This window comes from Arabidopsis thaliana, chromosome 4 (genome assembly GCF_000001735.4).
Source record: "Arabidopsis thaliana chromosome 4, partial sequence".
Taxonomy (NCBI): domain Eukaryota; kingdom Viridiplantae; phylum Streptophyta; class Magnoliopsida; order Brassicales; family Brassicaceae; genus Arabidopsis; species Arabidopsis thaliana.
Genome location: NC_003075.7, coordinates 7,329,516 through 7,346,809, shown reverse-complemented (window position 1 = coordinate 7,346,809; position 17,294 = coordinate 7,329,516). Strand labels below are relative to the sequence as shown.

At 34.0% G+C, this 17,294-nt stretch overlaps 6 protein-coding genes, 1 long non-coding RNA gene and 1 other non-coding gene across 10 annotated transcripts; 4 read left to right on the top strand and 4 right to left on the bottom strand.

Moving 5' to 3' along the window:
• The first annotated feature begins 3,078 nt into the window (after positions 1-3,078).
• AT4G12410 (SAUR-like auxin-responsive protein family) lies at positions 3,079-4,010 on the top strand. Its single transcript, NM_117311.3, has one exon. The coding sequence runs from the start codon at positions 3,381-3,383 to the stop codon at positions 3,852-3,854; it is 474 nt and encodes a 157-aa protein (NP_192978.1). The 5' UTR covers positions 3,079-3,380; the 3' UTR covers positions 3,855-4,010.
• A 1,302-nt stretch (positions 4,011-5,312) lies between these two features.
• AT4G12405 lies at positions 5,313-5,386 on the top strand. Its single transcript has one exon. It is a non-coding gene; the product is annotated as a tRNA-Asn (tRNA).
• A 60-nt stretch (positions 5,387-5,446) lies between these two features.
• On the top strand, positions 5,447-8,792 carry Hop3 (stress-inducible protein). 2 transcript variants are annotated; one of them, NM_001036543.2, is made up of 5 exons: positions 5,449-6,407; positions 6,865-7,153; positions 7,243-7,552; positions 7,630-7,756; positions 7,831-8,792. In NM_001036543.2, the coding sequence occupies exons 1-5, from the start codon at positions 5,571-5,573 to the stop codon at positions 7,942-7,944; spliced, it is 1,677 nt and encodes a 558-aa protein (NP_001031620.1). In that variant the 5' UTR covers positions 5,449-5,570; the 3' UTR covers positions 7,945-8,792. The 2 variants fall into 2 exon arrangements, with proteins under 2 accessions (NP_192977.2, NP_001031620.1); NM_117310.4 differs by having other exon boundaries at positions 5,447-6,407; positions 7,630-8,315.
• Positions 8,630-10,480, bottom strand: PME1 (pectin methylesterase inhibitor 1). The gene has a single exon (NM_117309.3). It carries the CDS (start codon positions 10,255-10,257, stop codon positions 9,637-9,639), a length of 621 nt encoding a protein of 206 aa, NP_192976.1. The 5' UTR covers positions 10,258-10,480; the 3' UTR covers positions 8,630-9,636.
• A 1,352-nt stretch (positions 10,481-11,832) lies between these two features.
• Positions 11,833-12,892, bottom strand: AT4G12382 (F-box family protein). 2 transcript variants are annotated; one of them, NM_001125497.2, is made up of 2 exons: positions 12,735-12,892; positions 11,833-12,468 (listed from the first exon to the last, which is right to left on the bottom strand). In NM_001125497.2, the coding sequence occupies exon 2, from the start codon at positions 12,456-12,458 to the stop codon at positions 12,042-12,044; it is 417 nt and encodes a 138-aa protein (NP_001118969.1). In that variant the 5' UTR covers positions 12,459-12,468; positions 12,735-12,892; the 3' UTR covers positions 11,833-12,041. The 2 variants fall into 2 exon arrangements, with proteins under 2 accessions (NP_001118969.1, NP_001118970.1); NM_001125498.1 differs by lacking the exon at positions 12,735-12,892 and adding an exon at positions 12,565-12,697 and having other exon boundaries at positions 11,854-12,468.
• AT4G12380 (uncharacterized protein) lies at positions 12,341-13,509 on the top strand (the record flags this gene model as incomplete). The annotated part of the gene is made up of 3 exons (NM_117308.2): positions 12,341-12,364; positions 12,677-12,892; positions 13,057-13,509. 3 exons carry the CDS (start codon positions 12,341-12,343, stop codon positions 13,297-13,299), a joined length of 483 nt encoding a protein of 160 aa, NP_192975.1. The 3' UTR covers positions 13,300-13,509.
• Positions 13,510-13,827: 318 nt separating this feature from the next.
• On the bottom strand, positions 13,828-14,845 carry AT4G12370 (F-box/kelch-repeat protein). The gene has a single exon (NM_117307.2). The coding sequence runs from the start codon at positions 14,836-14,838 to the stop codon at positions 13,936-13,938; it is 903 nt and encodes a 300-aa protein (NP_192974.1). The 5' UTR covers positions 14,839-14,845; the 3' UTR covers positions 13,828-13,935.
• A 47-nt stretch (positions 14,846-14,892) lies between these two features.
• AT4G05985 lies at positions 14,893-15,531 on the bottom strand. Its single transcript, NR_141946.1, has 2 exons — positions 15,328-15,531; positions 14,893-15,038 (listed from the first exon to the last, which is right to left on the bottom strand). It is a non-coding gene; the product is annotated as an other RNA (long non-coding RNA).
• Positions 15,532-17,294: the final 1,763 nt, after the last annotated feature.

Below are 17,294 nucleotides of genomic sequence, written 5' to 3'. Positions count from 1 at the left end.
TAGTAATTGCTGGTTAGTTATTCTAATTTTTTATTTTAAAAGGATTAAACAAAAAAGATTGTAGCAACAAAACATCATGATCCGTGATAGGTGGATTAACAACAAAATTACTAGAACTTGGAAGATTCCAAACATTTATTTATTTTCATTGTCCTCTTGTCCACCAACAAATCTGACGTTGACTTTTGTTAGCTGTTCTTATTTATCTTATGTTCTACAATCGTAGGATTGATTGCCACTTGAGTTTGGCTCGAGTCGCATTCGTCACGTTATTACCCAATTTGCTCTTTTGGAAAAGAAAAGAACTTGGTGTATTCTACAAAAGCTATATATTTTACCATTACCAGCTGCATATGTCTAACTTATTTCATTATGAAACATGTACAGTAGTCATAGTGAATTACGTGATGTGAATTTGATGATTTTAAATGGTAATTGAGTAATAACTCTATACAACTGCATGGCATGTTAATTATTAAAGACATTAAAAAATATTAGTTGTCATGTCACATGTATTAGATTTGGTAACCTGGTTAGAGATTACTGGTGGGATATCATGGCTTACAAGATTGCATATTTATTCTTAAAGATTTTTATTCTCTCTGTTGGCAGGTAAATTGAGAATACAATTAGCATATGATCATTTATAATTGATGTAATCGTATATACATACATATTTTTGACATCTAATTATCTACAAATATATGGCTTTGAAATAGATGTTGTAGTTAGTGCGGACTAATCCGTCAGCAATCCAGTCCATACTATTTTTGGGGCGGACAACAAACCGTTGTGAACTTATTTTAAATATGGTCCGCGCTTAGTCCGCTTCGTTTTTTTTAGGTCCGTATTATTACGGACTATAGTTTGTAAATGGTAAATAAAAAATGATCCGATCTGTAAACTAGTTTGTCCGCTTGGGCCGCTGTAACCATTCAAGGTTTATGTCTTTATATGTTTAACATTACTGTGATTGTATCTCCAACTTATAAATAACTATAATATATTACACTGATCATTACCGTAACATTGAAACTGTTTACTAAAATACCAAAATAATATAAAATACCGTAACATTAGTAGTCTAGCAAAATTTGTTTAAGCAACCAGTTGAAGATATTAATTGTTAATTTTCATACAAAATCTAATGCTCTTGTATATTGGATTCTTCTACGACGTCATATGTGTGTGAACAAGATTCTAATATAGAGTATGAAATTTACGTTTAAACAACATGGGAAGATAGGAAGAGATGACGAATGTATGGTTTCAATATTAGGTAAACAAAAGTACATAAATTGTTAGTTTCTATCCTTCCCTTCTATAAAGTCTCCACATTTCTTTCTTCTTTTTCCCTTTTCTTCCTCTCCAAATAAATTGAACACGTTTTCATTCGTTCTATGAAAAATATAAATCGTGTCAATTGGAGTATCGTTTTGTTTTGAAATAGTGGATGAAGAAAAGAGAAGAAAAATCTAGAAAAGTGTAAAAAAAAATCTAGAAAAGTGTATGTTGTATATGAAACGTGTGTGGTTTATGGTAATGCCTTGACCATTCATTATACTCTCTTATTCTCTACGCATTATAGTTTCGCTTTTTTTCACTTTTAACTAGTAGTAGATGTAACATCGAACGTTTCATATGTTATGACTTTGGTTATCGTCTTTCTTTTGTAAAGATAAGATATAAGTACATTTGAGTCAAAATAATGATAATAATTATTACAAACTATATATAACTAAAGAAATCTGGATCGAAACTCAAACTAATCTTTATAATATGTAAAATAATAGGATGTTATTATCAGTTTACACATTTGCAAATTTCAACCATAATTATAATCGAAGTGAAAAAAACTCAAACTCTAATTAATTTTGATGTACTTATGATGAATTAGATCATAGAAAAAAAACGTGCAAAGAAGTATTAAGAAATAAGAATTAAGCCATTTTCCAACATAAAAATAGAATATTAATAATAACTGAAGTAGTCTATAAATAATAATTATGCAACACAATAATTCTTAAACTGAACGAAGCACTTTCAGTGAATCAGGGCATGTTAAGATTGCACGAGCCGTGTCGACCGCCGACCAAATCCCACACTATGTCCCTCCCACACATTTGCATGCCTTTTGTCTTCATCAATTTCTCTGCTTTATTTAATTTTTATTATTCAAACTTTCATTTATAACCATATAAACATTTGTGAAATTCATTTATTTAATCTATATATATCTGAACTCTATCTATACAATATTTCTTTATAGATGCTTTGTTCCAAGTTGTCTTATCAAAACCATTATTAAATCTGGACTAGTTATCATAGAAAAAGCAAAACAAATTCTGAACTAATAACTAGTGATTTCATGCGATGTATTATTCATAAGGAACGACATACTAAACTTATAATGGAGTGTATTATGAAAAAATCAAATCGAATCATCTAGATACTTAACTACAACAAGAAACATGTTACTAACTCACATAATCGATCATAAATATGTCTTAATCAATATATAATATGAACATTCAACTAGTGGTTGCATTTTAATGATAATGACATGTTAAATTAAATAAGAAACTTGGAATTTTTTTTAATAATGGTACACACATATCTTTATAAAAAAATTTCATGTTATTCGATCGATGTGGTAGATTGATGAATTTGGTAACTAAGCTTGCACAATGACAGTATGGCTGGACATAGCTGCGTTGCACAATAATCTGATTAGAAAAAACATTGTTATTTTGGTATTTCACGAATAACATTCGAGGTCTTAAGTGTTGAAGTAGTCCGTTCCCACTGAATATGATCAAAGCTTAGCTAGCTTCTTCATTGCGATAATTTATGGTAACACCCCTGACCAAATTAATTAAATAGCTAATGTTTACACAAGTCTTGTAAATATATCTCTTGTAATATATTTCATTTTAAATATCTTGAGGTTTTTTTTTTTTTTGGCACTTAAGATTTGGAATTTTAAGTCGCATGTTTTGAATAGAAAAAAAAAGTTCCCTAAATTTTGAAAAGATGATAAATGATACGAAAATATAACAAAAAATACAAAAAAAAAGTTGTATTTGGAAAACTATCCATCAAAGTGGACACATTTAAAAAGCACACGCACACATAAGAGTCATAGCTCCTTGAAGGCTATATAAGAGGTAACCTCTTTCCCCATACCCAAACAGTCTTCTTCTTCAACTCTATAACATAAAACACAGAGAGAGATACCAAAAAACAAAAACCAAAATTTTCTCCAAATCTATTTCTTTCGAATCAAACCCATTTCTTGAAACTCGATTTCAAACAAACCCATCTCATTGTTTTCACCAAAGACTTTTTTTTTTTTTGTCGGAATCTGATTAAAACCAAGCATGAAGAGAGTCAGAGGGTTCAAAATTGGACACAGATTTGTCAAAATTTTCAAATGGATACCAAGAAACAGATGCCCGACCCGAATCACAAACCCGGTTACCGGAATCCGGTCATTAGCACGGTGTTTAAGCCGTGGAGCTAAGAGATTGTGCGGTGGAAGCAAGAAGAATCCGGGTCAGAATCAGATCCGGTTGGGTAAGGATCCGAAAAAGTCGAACCGGGTTGTTCCTCGAGGACATTTGGTGGTTCATGTCGGCGAATCAGACGATGACACGCGGCGAGTTGTGGTGCCGGTGATTTACTTTAATCATCCATTGTTTGGAGAATTGTTGGAGCAAGCGGAGCGGGTTCATGGGTTTGATCAACCGGGTCGGATCACTATTCCTTGTCGGGTTTCGGATTTTGAAAAAGTCCAGTTGAGGATCGCTGCATGGGATCATTGCCGCAGGAAAAATTCTTACAAGATTATATAATTTGAATTTATAAAATAGTCAAAAATCAAAAGAGGATTAAAAAAATTTATATACACTTATACAGTACAGAGAAGGATGATTTCCTTTAATTTGTGAATATTAGTTTTTTTTACCATCTATGTTATACGATAAATACCGATTCATAAATACAAGATAATTATTTGTATCAGTTTATTTCATGGATGATAGACCACATTGACATCCTATAATACTATATGGTTTAGATTTATGTGTGTAATTTTATAAGTTAGAACAAAACTGAAATTATGTTCTAACTTATAAAATTACACACATAAAAACTGAAATTAAAAAAAAAAAACAGAAAAAACTGAAATTGGGCTATCAGTATTTTTGAATACTTATATTTCAATATATCAAATACAGTGAGTGATGGTGTATTGCTGTATCTGAAACCTATCATCCACTATAAACCCCAATTGAAGTGAAACAATCAATATTTAGAATTTCCATATAATGTTAATTATGAAATTACTTCTATCTAAATATATTTCAGAAGAATTTTTGAGATACCACTTTTATGATTTTTATTTTTTTTTAATAATACCACTGTTTTTTTTTTTTGTTAATTTTCAATGTAACACAAAATGCAATCATAGAATTTGTTTTATTAACTTTTATAGAGCATATTATAAAAACGTTTATAAAGTTTCTATAATGCATAATATCAAACATTTATAAGATTTTTCACAAAATTTTTAATGTTTTATAGTGCTTAGAAGATTTTTCTTAAGAAATGATATGAAACTAGAATTTTTGAACAACCTTTTTCTGGTCTTTTTGAAAAATGGTATCATAAAGGTGGTAATTTTCAAAATTTCCCAAATTTGAATACAAATTCAAATCATATTGTAGGAAAGTGATCAAATATGTTAAAATTTAGAAGATGAGGTGAGAACAAATGTGCAGAGGAGATGCACTTGCTAAATTTGCATCTTCATGTGATTTGTATTTTGCTTTTTAGATTGTAGTTTACCACTTTGGTTGGTTACAAGTATTTGGAGAAACCATGTACTACTTGTTCTTTGAGTATTAATATATATGATTATATGTGGTATGTTTAGAAAAAAACAAAAAAACCAAATATCAAACCTAAACTTATTAAAAGTAAAGACACATTTGATTAAAACCTAAACCAAAAACGTACAAAACTATTCGCTTATGATGATATTATTTATCATAACCAAAACTTTAATCACCATACATACCTCCGATTTGGTTTTCTCTCCCAAACTGGTCGTCTTCTCACCTCTGGTTTACTACTACTTCGGATTGAAGAATTTTGATCGTCTCGTTGCTAACTCCACGATGTCTTTCTGACGCTTAATCTTCTGACAGAAGACAAAGACATAGCATAAAAAAGTAAGCACAGAACATAAACGGATGTTTATTCTTTTCTAGACGGTATATTTACATAAATAACGAATCACTTATCAAAAAGCTGGAGTAGCTCAGTTGGTTAGAGCGTGTGGCTGTTAACCACAAGGTCAGAGGTTCGACCCCTTTCTCTAGCGTTTCTTTTCCTTTTGTATTTTTAAGATTTAAAAACATTTTTCCACGGCTACAAAAGAACATTCTCGACATACACAAAAAAATTCGAAATTTCGAGAACTCTCTTGTGCCTTCTTCTTCATCTTCCTCTGTTTTTAAAAATGCAATCAAGCAGATTCTCACGATACCTAAACCAAATCCAATTCAATGGCGGAAGAAGCAAAATCCAAAGGAAACGCAGCTTTCTCTTCCGGCGATTACGCCACCGCAATAACCCATTTCACAGAAGCAATCAACCTTTCACCAACCAATCACATCCTCTACTCAAACAGATCCGCTTCTTACGCTTCTCTCCACCGTTACGAAGAAGCTTTATCAGACGCGAAGAAGACTATAGAGCTTAAACCTGATTGGTCTAAAGGATATAGCCGATTAGGTGCTGCGTTTATTGGATTGTCCAAGTTTGATGAAGCGGTTGATTCGTATAAGAAAGGATTAGAGATTGATCCGAGTAATGAGATGCTTAAATCGGGATTAGCTGATGCTTCGAGATCTAGGGTTTCGTCAAAGTCGAATCCTTTTGTTGATGCGTTTCAAGGGAAGGAGATGTGGGAGAAGTTGACGGCGGATCCGGGGACTAGGGTTTATTTGGAGCAGGATGATTTTGTTAAGACGATGAAGGAGATTCAGAGGAACCCTAATAATCTTAATTTGTATATGAAGGATAAGAGAGTTATGAAGGCTTTAGGGGTTTTGTTGAATGTGAAGTTTGGTGGATCTAGTGGTGAAGATACTGAGATGAAGGAGGCTGATGAGAGGAAAGAGCCTGAACCGGAGATGGAACCTATGGAGTTGACGGAGGAGGAGAGGCAGAAGAAGGAGAGAAAGGAGAAGGCTTTGAAGGAGAAAGGGGAAGGAAATGTTGCTTATAAGAAGAAGGATTTTGGGAGAGCTGTTGAACATTATACTAAGGCCATGGAGCTCGATGATGAGGATATTTCGTATTTGACGAATCGTGCTGCTGTTTATCTTGAGATGGGGAAGGTATTAAGTCTTATACTTGGCTTAAAAGTTAAACCTTTAGGTACTTTAAGATTAAGGAGGAGATCTTGGGTTCTTGAAGTAGCTTATCTGTTTAGTATAGCTTGTCACTAGTTAGTACATTTGTGATGACCTTGATGGGTTTTGATAACTTTCATCTGCTTCTTGTTGGAGATTTAAGAGTTTTGAACTTAAGTTTTCACTTGTGCTGAAAGTAGTTAGCTTTAGATGAGGTAGAAATTTAGGGTTTATGGCTTCATGATGGAGTTTATTCACTTGTTCTGTAGAAGTGGTTATCTTTATTATTACTGGAATCAATTAATCTTCAAGTATCCTGAGTGGTTCAATTCCATTGGTCTATGTGTTCTTGCATTAGTCTTGTTTAATTAACAGTTGGTTCATCTGGATCTTACTGTATCTTGTGTGATGTTTTACTTCATTTCTCAAATGAAATTATCAGTACGAGGAGTGCATTGAAGACTGTGACAAGGCTGTTGAAAGAGGCAGAGAACTTCGTTCTGACTTCAAGATGATAGCAAGAGCTCTGACTAGAAAAGGATCTGCTCTAGTGAAAATGGCGAGATGCTCGAAAGACTTTGAGCCTGCGATTGAGACTTTCCAGAAAGCTCTTACAGAGCATCGTAATCCAGATACATTGAAGAAACTGAACGATGCTGAGAAAGTCAAGAAAGAGCTGGAGCAACAGGAGTACTTTGATCCTACGATAGCCGAGGAGGAGCGAGAGAAAGGTATATATACTGATCCTCAGTTACACTTACTATCTTGAAACGTGATTTGATTTTAGGATTAAGCATTTGACACTTCTTCATTGATGCAGGTAATGGATTCTTTAAAGAACAAAAGTATCCAGAGGCAGTGAAGCATTATTCAGAAGCAATCAAAAGAAACCCGAACGACGTGAGGGCATATAGCAACAGAGCTGCTTGTTACACAAAGTTAGGAGCATTACCAGAGGGATTGAAAGATGCTGAAAAATGCATTGAGCTGGACCCAAGTTTCACGAAAGGATACAGTAGAAAAGGAGCTATTCAATTTTTCATGAAGGAATACGATAAAGCTATGGAAACGTATCAAGAAGGGCTAAAACATGATCCTAAGAACCAGGAGTTCCTTGATGGTGTTAGAAGGTTTGCAAATTTTGGCATTCTCTCTTTGTTGTTTAACCTTGCAAAGATCGGTCTAGTGAAAGTGTTGTTGTTTTCAGATGTGTGGAACAGATAAACAAAGCGAGCCGTGGTGATCTGACTCCAGAAGAATTGAAGGAGAGACAAGCAAAGGCAATGCAAGATCCTGAAGTTCAGAACATATTATCGGATCCAGTGATGAGACAGGTAAAAGCAGTGGCAAGCATTGTGTTCTAACTCGTAAGCTGTCTGTGAGACTTGTGTGATGATGTCTATTGTAGGTACTAGTGGACTTTCAAGAGAATCCGAAAGCTGCACAAGAGCATATGAAGAACCCAATGGTAATGAACAAGATTCAGAAGCTGGTTAGTGCCGGAATTGTTCAGGTCCGGTAAATTGGTTATGCTAAACCGGAGTGGTATATTGAATCAAACCGAAGATGTTTCCAAATTTTCACTGCGTTCTTTTGGGCTTTTGTTAAACTGATGAAACTCTGATTTGGTTTGGGTCATGTTTGAGGAGTTGTTGTAGAATGAATCAAGTCTGTGTTCTCCTAGTTTTATATGCTACTTCTTCGAATTTTCTCAAAAGAATCTTCAAACGAAATTTATAATTGCTGTCAAAAAATTTTAAAAAAAACTATAATTCTTTTTTGGTCGAAAATTATAATTTAAAAGTCAAAAGCTGTAAAATCTTTTTTGTTTTCTACATGTCTCTTTTACAGAGGAATAAAAGTCTTTTTAGACGGGCCTCACGTGCATTGCACACGTTATGGTGACTAAGAAATTGTGCAATAATCAGATTGTGTTGAATTTTCTCTTCCACTTTTCTTTAATACAAAATATAGTTTAAAAAAATATATATATAGATTTTTCTCTAGTGGAACGGTTTGTGGAAAGTATTTTAAGATTTAGATCTTAAGATTTTGTTTGCCCAAAAAACAAAAACAAAAAGATCTTAAGATTTTAAAATCTATGAAAGTTTAGGAGTTTTAATTTTAGAATTTAAGTTTCAGAATCTAAGATATGTAATTTTCCTTTGCTAACTGAAAAAACATAAGTAATAATTTCTGAATTTTGATTTAGAACATAAAACTATTTCCCATAACTTTTTATTTTGTTAATTAACGATTATTTTCAAAATTATGACATGTTCCTAATAAATACTATTCGGTTAATCGGTTCACTACACAAATCACAAATTCGTAAGGGGAGGTGTACCGATGGTTAACCAAATTACAGAGTACTTTTTTTTTTTCTTGCAATAGAATTTGCATAGATTTTTCATAAACATTCCATGCAAAAGGGTTAATAGATGTTAAATAGTAATTTAAGAGGATATAATTCATATATACTTGCATGTTTTGTTCATGTGGCAAACAGCCTAAAAATATTTGTATTTCCATAATTGTACCTAATTTGCTTCCATGATCACTCTTCACCGTTACTTCTTGGACTTGTCTTTCCCAAAAGCTAACAATCCGAAGGTTTATTTAAATTAAATCAAAAGAGCACTTAGTGTTTAACTTTAGACTAGTGATAAGATTTTCACACCTGCTCCCAAACTACCAAAGTAAATGGAGCTTATGTGGAAAGAATGTCATCATAAGATTATTCAAATAGTAAAGTGACTAGCTCTTGGTCTAATGGTTTCCGTGAAAAGGAACAAAAACACTAAAGGGTATGCAGAAAGTAGGAGATTTGTCCAACTTAGAGGTTATAATTTGTATGCTTAGAAAAAGTGTATATGTGTGAAGTAAGAAACTCATCTGATTTTAGAAAACAGCATTGGTTATTAGAGTGGTTAAAAATGGTAAACATTATTGTGGCCATCCATTGCTTATATCCGAGACCGTAACTATATTGAAATGTAGGAGCTCATCCAATTTTTGTGGCCAATTCTTTTTCTCCATAAACCCGTTAAAATCATCGTTATCTCTAGTCGAAACCATGACAAAAGCATAAACATCCCAAGCCTACACATAAATACAAAGTATCATAAAGAAACAAATCACCCACTAGGACAAAAAAGAAAATACATGACAAAACCTTATTAAGGACCGAATTTTAATTTATTAGCCGAATATTCTATGACTTATGCCTAGCCGCGAACCGGTTTACAAGAGCCAATGCATTACTAGTAACTCGAGCCACATGAACCACTCTTCTTCTAATCGCTGATTTTACCACACCGTCCATAACCTTTCCATCGAACCCATCCAGACACGTTGTCTCATCCGTTAAGGCAGCACTAACCCAAGTCTCAACGTTACTTAGTCTCCACAAGAACTCGTCTCGATCACGACCAGATCGACCAACTTGCTTCAACTCCCTCATCGACTGAGCCAACATCTCTAAACCGTCTCCAAGATTTTCAACACAATCCTTCACGGCTAAGTACTCTCTCCTTTTGATTCTCCTAGCTTTAGTCAGCTTCCCTACATAGATTGTCGTGGACTGAACCCGGACTAGAGTAACGGCTAAAGCGGTTTGAGCTAACTGGTTTTCGTTGCGGCGGATTTTGTCTGCAAAAGCGGCAAGGCATTTGACGCAGAGAGTTTGGTAACGCGTGACGCGGCATGATGAGACAATGAAGTTGATGCTGCTGCTAGGGTTTGGTGATGATGAAGGTTTGGCTATGGTGGATTGGCAGAGTAGTGGAAGAAAAAGTAGAAGGCAATAACAAAGATGGGTTAGCTTTGGTTCCATTGGTGTGTGTGTGGGGTTCTTTGTTCTATTTGTGGTGCGTTTCAATTAAAAGGCATATGTGTGTATACACGAGTGAGGTGTTATTTATAGGAGAGCTACATTTATTGTATTTTTTTTTGTTATAGATATTGTTTACAAAAAGACAATCTGTATTAAAAAATAAACTCCAAATGGTTTTCCATTTAGTGATTAGAAAACAATACACTTTGGAATTCTGATACAAGTATACAACAATAATTCCCTAGTAGAAACCACTGTTTATAATCTTCCATATATGCTTGTTCAAGTTTGAGAGGATATATATGTATTATTATATAGCATAGATTAGTATTTATCTTTCTACCATAGAAATATGTAAAAGGGGGATATGGTGGTCACATGTCTTCTTTTTGGTCCTTTGATTAGCTTTTGCATGTTTTACCATCTTTTCATATACTATTTTTTATTTATTTTTAATATCAGCTTTTAGTATTTCAGAGAAAAAATCTGATACTGTTTCCCAGATCCATCACTTATAAAAATAAACAAAACACTTCCATAGTTTCCGTTGATATGTGATTTATGTCAAACTTGTCCAGTTTTATATATAATTATTTTCCACCAAATATGCAGGTTAGGCAATGAAAATTGGGGCTTTCAAAAAATTAGACCCATACAGTAGAGCACAAACCAGAGAGTTCAATATGAGATTCTAAGTGGAGCCACAATTACATCAATCTTGAGTAACTACACATGCGTCTTGTTGCTGAGATTGAACACTATTTTGTAACGACAATAAGATATAGATAGGTTCTCTTGTAGAAGTAACAAAAGATTTTTCGCCTCAGGTGACATGTATTCAGTTGAAAACGTTGGTGACTTAAGAGATCATACATGGATATAACCTATTGGCCGTAGTATGACCTTGATTACTTAGGGAAACTAATATGATGACCTATGTAAACTAAAGAAGTGTTAACCAGCAAAGCTGAAAAAAGTCTATGCCCTGCAATGTAGGGAGAATCAGAAACAGTCCAATGTCATTAGAAGAAGAAGACTTTTACGAAAACACAATAGTGATGACTCCCAAGTTCCCAAGTAAACATGACTTCTATCTATTTTAACCCAATAAATAAACCATCTCAATTGTTATGAAAATCTTTCATCAAAAAATCTAACACGTTCTTCGGCATATCGATCCATAGGCTTTGAGGAGGACATAGTTCTACCCATTTCTCCAATTTCTTGTGTAGATTGTACCTACTTTCATCAAACGAGTAGGAAACACAATGTTTGGCGATTGAAACCAAACCTTGAGAAATAGACATTGTTCCTCATCCATGGTAGATTATTCCTCAACTCAGAGTTATGAAAACTGACAAAGAATGTCAAGCCATCAAGTGTTGTCCTACTCATCTCCTTCCACTCCAAAGAGAATAGTTTATACACTATTGGCTTCTCGTTACTACATGTAAACATAACAAAAAGCTCTCCTTTCTTCTCTACCAAGACAACTACGTTCTCACGCCACACATATTGCTTCTCATGGACATACGGGCATATGATCATATGAGTTTATCAAATGTAATTTCATGTGCGGTAAGATGGATCAAAGTTATACAAAAATTCCTTCAGCATTAAAGCAATAGAATTTATCTCTGCGATATACAAGGTTGGTTTGGATTTAAAACGGTCTTATAAAAGTAGGGAAGTCATCAGTGACCCAGTCAGTTGCTCCAGGATTGCAAGTACTGACAGTGACGAGATTATCAGCCAGAACAAACTTTATCGCTAGTAACACACAATCATCTGATGTGAGGACAATAGAATGTAATATGCTCAAAAGCAAGCTCACACTTTGGCAAACTTATGATATCCCTAGAAAACGGATTGAAAAAGAACACGTCTTTTGATGTAGCTTTACGCATAAGTAACCAACCAAATCTTGAGTAACAAACAGTTGATTCAGCTAACTCTGGGAGACCCAAAGTGTACAACTTCCAGTGTAAAGGGTCGCGGAACTCGAACAAGTTGCCACGTTTAGGAAAACAAATAAGCCAAGGATGCTTTTCGACTACACGAACAGAGACACCAACTTCATACCATGACTTACAAGCGGCTGATGCTCGTATGTTATTTTTTAAGGCAAGATGTGACATTATAACCTCTATGAGGCTTGATGGTAGGTCAGCAAAACTCGGGTTCATGATCTTCTTACACATATCTTGAAATCTACAAAACAATCAACTTTAAATTATTCTCAAAGTGATCAAACCAAAAAAAAAACAAAAAATCTAAAACCATGCCTATAGAAATTAGAAACTATACTCTAGTTTGATTTAATCTAGAACCCAACAACAGGTGAAATGGAGAAAAATGGTTAAAAATTTCTAAAGGCTTTTTAGTATCTATTGCATCGTTCTGGTTCTGGTTCTCATAGCTACATAAGAAAAGAAAAAACAAACAAATGAAGACTGAAATCGAGATAAGAAACGTACCCGATACAGAGATCAACCAAGAGCAAAAAAACAAAGAAGAAGAGAAAAGATTGAAGTCGGCGCTTGAAGGTGAGGAAGAAGGAAGCGATTGTTTCGTTTTTTTTGGATCATACGACGTCAGTTATTCAAACGGGCTTATAAATATTTCTATGGGCCGGGTAAGCCCAATTCAATAACAATCAGTAGATCTAATTTTATGTTTTTAATTTTTTTTGTCTTTCTCTTTTTTTTGTTTTTTTTTTAATAATCCGTCTCTTTCATTTTGTGTACTCGAGAACCAAATTCGGATAATGTCTCATCGGAGGATCGTTGTTGTTGCTAGGTTTCTTATCGATTTGTAATTTACAAAACTAAATTTATTCCGGTGATGAACGAGGATTTTCTGACGAAAGTGACTTGGGGACTTGGGGTTGTCCAAGCCCTTGAATCGTATGTTGGTCTTTGGCTTCTTTGTTCAAGTCATCAGCTCGTCACTAGGTCGCCAGCTCGTCACCAAGTAATCAGTTCGTTGCCAAGGCATTCAGCCCGTTCTCCAGCCGTCCAGCTCGTAGTGAGTCGACTTTAGTTGAAGCTCGTGATCTCGTGATTGATTCTTCACCTTCCCTAAACATTCCACTCGTACTTGTTTGATTTGTGTATCAACATTGCCCATGCCTTCGCCCATTCCTTCTCACTACGTCTAACTCTATTTTATGTGAAAGCAACAAAGTTCAAGCTCCTTCCTTTGCTCATTTGAAAACCACCAAAACACCCAAACCCATCACGGAAACATTTGATAAAGACAGAATACAAAAAATAAAGTTTAGCATATTGTACGTATATAGCCCCTACCGTTTCTATCTTGATTTTTAAAAATGGGTAATTTGGCTCAATTTGATACATTATCATAACCTGCGTATTAGCCAATTTATCATCTCGGCTCTCAGATTATACATACGTTTATGAAACGTGTTCCATAATTAAATACAGAAGTTTTGTTATGTTCCAACAGAGTTCAAGAAAAAAAAATGAAAACTTTATTCTGATCCAAAGATATTTATAAAAAAAAAAAAAAATCCAAAGAGTAGAAAGAAACAGAATCTGAGAATACAAAGCAGTTAAACAAATAAAAAGCTTCAACCATAACCAAGAGTTGAGTCCTAAGATAATTGAGATGATCTTACTCTTCCACCATAACCAAGCTTGGCCATTACTTTTATCTTCACATGAAATCTACAGCTTTCTTCGGTGGCCTAATCCAAAGATTCTCAATAGGACATAAATCCTCCTGTTCTTGCCACTGCTTCCGCGGATAATACCTCTCTTCATCAAGCGAATATGATACACAACGCTTGACATTAAAACGAAGTCTAGGAAAGTAAACACTATTCCTCATCCATGGTAGATTAAGTCTCACCTCAGAGGAATAAAGACCCGTAAAGATTGTCAATCCATCAATCGTAGTACTATTGATCTCCTCCCAATTGATATCTTCTAACTTATGCACTATCGGCTTCTCACCATCACATGTAAATATCTTAAAGAACACTCCTTTCCGCACAGCCAAGAAAATTCTCTTCTTCTTCCGCTCATACTGGTAACTAAATCTATCCGAGATATAAGGACATGGCAGTAAATAGGTGTAACTAAAATCCCATCTTCGAGAAGACGGATCAAAGTAATATAAGCTTCCTTGACCGTCAAGGCAATAGAAGCGACGTTTGGCATAGACAACATTGCTGTGGTTAAGTGTTTCACTGCGGAAGCGACGATGGAATTGTAGATCCTCAGTAACCCACTCGGTTGCTTTGGGATGGCAAGTGCTCGTAGTGGTGATACGATACGAAACATGCTTAAATGCTAGCAACACGCAAGTACCTGATGTAGGTGCACAAGAGAAAGCGATCGCATCATATGATAAAGTACATTTTGGTACGTTTATGAGCTCACGAGTAAACGGGTTGAAGAAGAACATTTCTCTTGAAATGGTTTTACGCATTAGTAACCATCCATCTCTTGAGTAACAAACCGTAGATTTGGCAAGCTCAGGTAGATTCAATGTGTACATCTTCTGATGCAATGGATCATAGAGTTCGAACAAATTGCCACGTTTTGGTAAGTACATAAGCCAAGGAGGCTTGTCTACTTTCCGGACATAAAGACCAGCTTCACGCCATGTTTTACAGACAGCAGATGCGCGAATGTTATCTTTTAAGTCAAGTTGAGATATTATTACTTCCAAGAGGCATAATGTCAGGTCAGCAAAACTTGGCTTCGCTTCTTTTTTGCTCTGATTCTTGCTCTCAAGGAAACTGAATCCTTTGACATCTACGTTTGACCTGTAAAAGAGTTTTGAATTAACAAACTAGATATAATCTTTGATTATTACATAACTCAATAAGAACCCTAGAACACTTCAAGATCCTATTAGATCTGATCATTTCCACACACAAAAAAAAAGAAAAATCACTAAATATTATTAAGTCTCTTGAAATTGTTAATTTACAACCAAAAAAACGCTTCAAGAGATAAAACCTAGACAACAGAAAAAACATGAATAATTCGGATATTCGATGCTAAATCTATTAAAATTTACGGAAACTCACGAGCTAAACCTCCCTTTTTGGCCGGGCATAGTGATAGACGACGACGAAGCGAGAAGCGATGAAATTGAAGAATCCTCGAACGAGCCGCCATAAAGGAAAGTTTGCGACGAAAACAAATTTGCCTGAAGAAGATTGGGTAAGTCCCCACTCGAAACCTATTTGTATTACTTCAAAAACCCTAATTGTTTGCTGACGTGGTGGATATTTATATTGACAAAGAAAAAGAGTAGAATCTGATATTTACATAACCACTGATTTATGTAATCATGTAACAATGAAAATAATTTACTAAGAAAATAAAAGACTACAGACATATTGATAAAAGGTCCCAGCGTTTTTGTTTTATTAATTTGATTAGAATCTCTCCCAACTGGCAAATTTTATTAATGTCTTAGACTGTATGTATGCTTTGCCAAAAAAAAAAAAAAAAAAAACTGTGAGTCCCATTGGTGACCACTTTTTAGAAAATGAATGGGTAGGAATAACATGTTCCTCTTCTTTTTCACCATTCAGCAGGAATTTTTTTCCCAAATTGTAACATGTGGACCCTACACTATTCCTAATCATTCCTTATTTTTTGAGGAATCGTACAAGAAAACTGTTCCTTCCCAAATTTGATGAAGAACAAACAGGAAAACAAATTAAATATTTATTAATTAAAAATTAATTTATGGAAAGTTAGAAGAAAAAAACATAGGTGATAACGTGACTATTTAATTTAGAAAATAATTTCTTTATTTTTAATTTTTGTTACTATTTATTCTATTTTTTGTTATCATTTACAGTAACATTTGTTCTATTTTTCCTCTACACTGATTCCTTTTCATTCCTATTTTATCATTTTTTCTTTTCTTTTTTGTTCTTTTTTAGTCATGTTCCTCTTCATTCTTTGTATTCCTTCGTAGGTTACCAATCGGACCCTCTATGTATGATTTTTTGTACACTTTTTAATTAAAATATCTATATGATAATATGAAGAGTCATAAAATGCTTCAAAAACATTTTCTTTAAAAACTGACTAAATTTGATTAATACAGGATTTAATATGCTTTTTACAAAGTACTGATTAAATAAGAATAGGTTTCAGTAACTTTGAATTAATGATTATTTAAGTAAATTCTAAGATTTGACTTTTGAGAGAGACCACCCTTCCAATCAATTGAATAACAGGAATTTAGAAAAATATCAAACCCTTCCAAAATTCCCAATCCAATCCGACCACCCCAATCCCCGTAATCCCTCCCTAAACGGCTAAACCAAAGAATTTAACCTATTAAATGTGTATTGTAATATTATACTTTTAAACGGCTAAACCAAGTTTTATCATCTAATTTCATCTGTTGTTCTTTCAATTTTACTCCTAGAGAAAACAATCAGCAAGCCAATGCATTAGCAAAAACTGCTCTTTTGGCCTCTTGTATGGAAACCTAATTCTAATAGAAGAGTTGTTGTTCAAAATAAAATAAAATAGTATACTATTAAAATAACCTTTTTAATGTTATCTTAACATTTCTTTTTATTTTCTCACCAAAAAAAAAACATCTCTCTTTACTTTTCTTATTTTTTCTTAGCATATCATTTGTCTTTTTTTTTTTTTTTTTTGAATACCAGGAGATTCTGGGTCGAAGCCCGTAATCCCGTAAACTCGAAACCATAGCATGCGTTTTTGTCATATAATAAAATTTAATGGTTTGTCACTAAATAAAAAAAAACTAAGAAGCTTAGTCAGCAATAACACAAATGTAAAAACTCTTACAAACTTTTCTGGCGGTTTCCACCATTTTGCGGCTCCACATATTCTAGCATTGGCAGATTATTATAGATAGATATTACCATTTCTTTGTCAATTTGTTCTTCATCGCACCAACTATGTTTTAAAAATAACTTTTCACTACTATTCAGCATTTTCAATGCCGGCGAAGTAAACTATCATAGATTCATAGTGACCGTATGAACCACTTTGAACATAGGTTTT

Excerpts from the sequence above, each read along its gene's own strand:
- AT4G12410 (NM_117311.3), top strand. The coding sequence starts at position 3,381 with ATGAAGAGAGTCAGAGGGTTCAAAATTGGACACAGATTTGTCAAAATT.
- Hop3 (NM_001036543.2), top strand. The coding sequence starts at position 5,571 with ATGGCGGAAGAAGCAAAATCCAAAGGAAACGCAGCTTTCTCTTCCGGC. Across the intron at positions 6,408-6,864 it reads TTTATCTTGAGATGGGGAAG|TACGAGGAGTGCATTGAAGA; the intron begins GTATTAAGTCTT and ends TGAAATTATCAG. Across the intron at positions 7,757-7,830 it reads CGGATCCAGTGATGAGACAG|GTACTAGTGGACTTTCAAGA; the intron begins GTAAAAGCAGTG and ends TGTCTATTGTAG.
- PME1 (NM_117309.3), bottom strand. The coding sequence starts at position 10,257 with ATGGAACCAAAGCTAACCCATCTTTGTTATTGCCTTCTACTTTTTCTT.
- AT4G12382 (NM_001125497.2), bottom strand. The coding sequence starts at position 12,458 with ATGTGTAAGAAGATCATGAACCCGAGTTTTGCTGACCTACCATCAAGC.
- AT4G12370 (NM_117307.2), bottom strand. The coding sequence starts at position 14,838 with ATGTACTTACCAAAACGTGGCAATTTGTTCGAACTCTATGATCCATTG.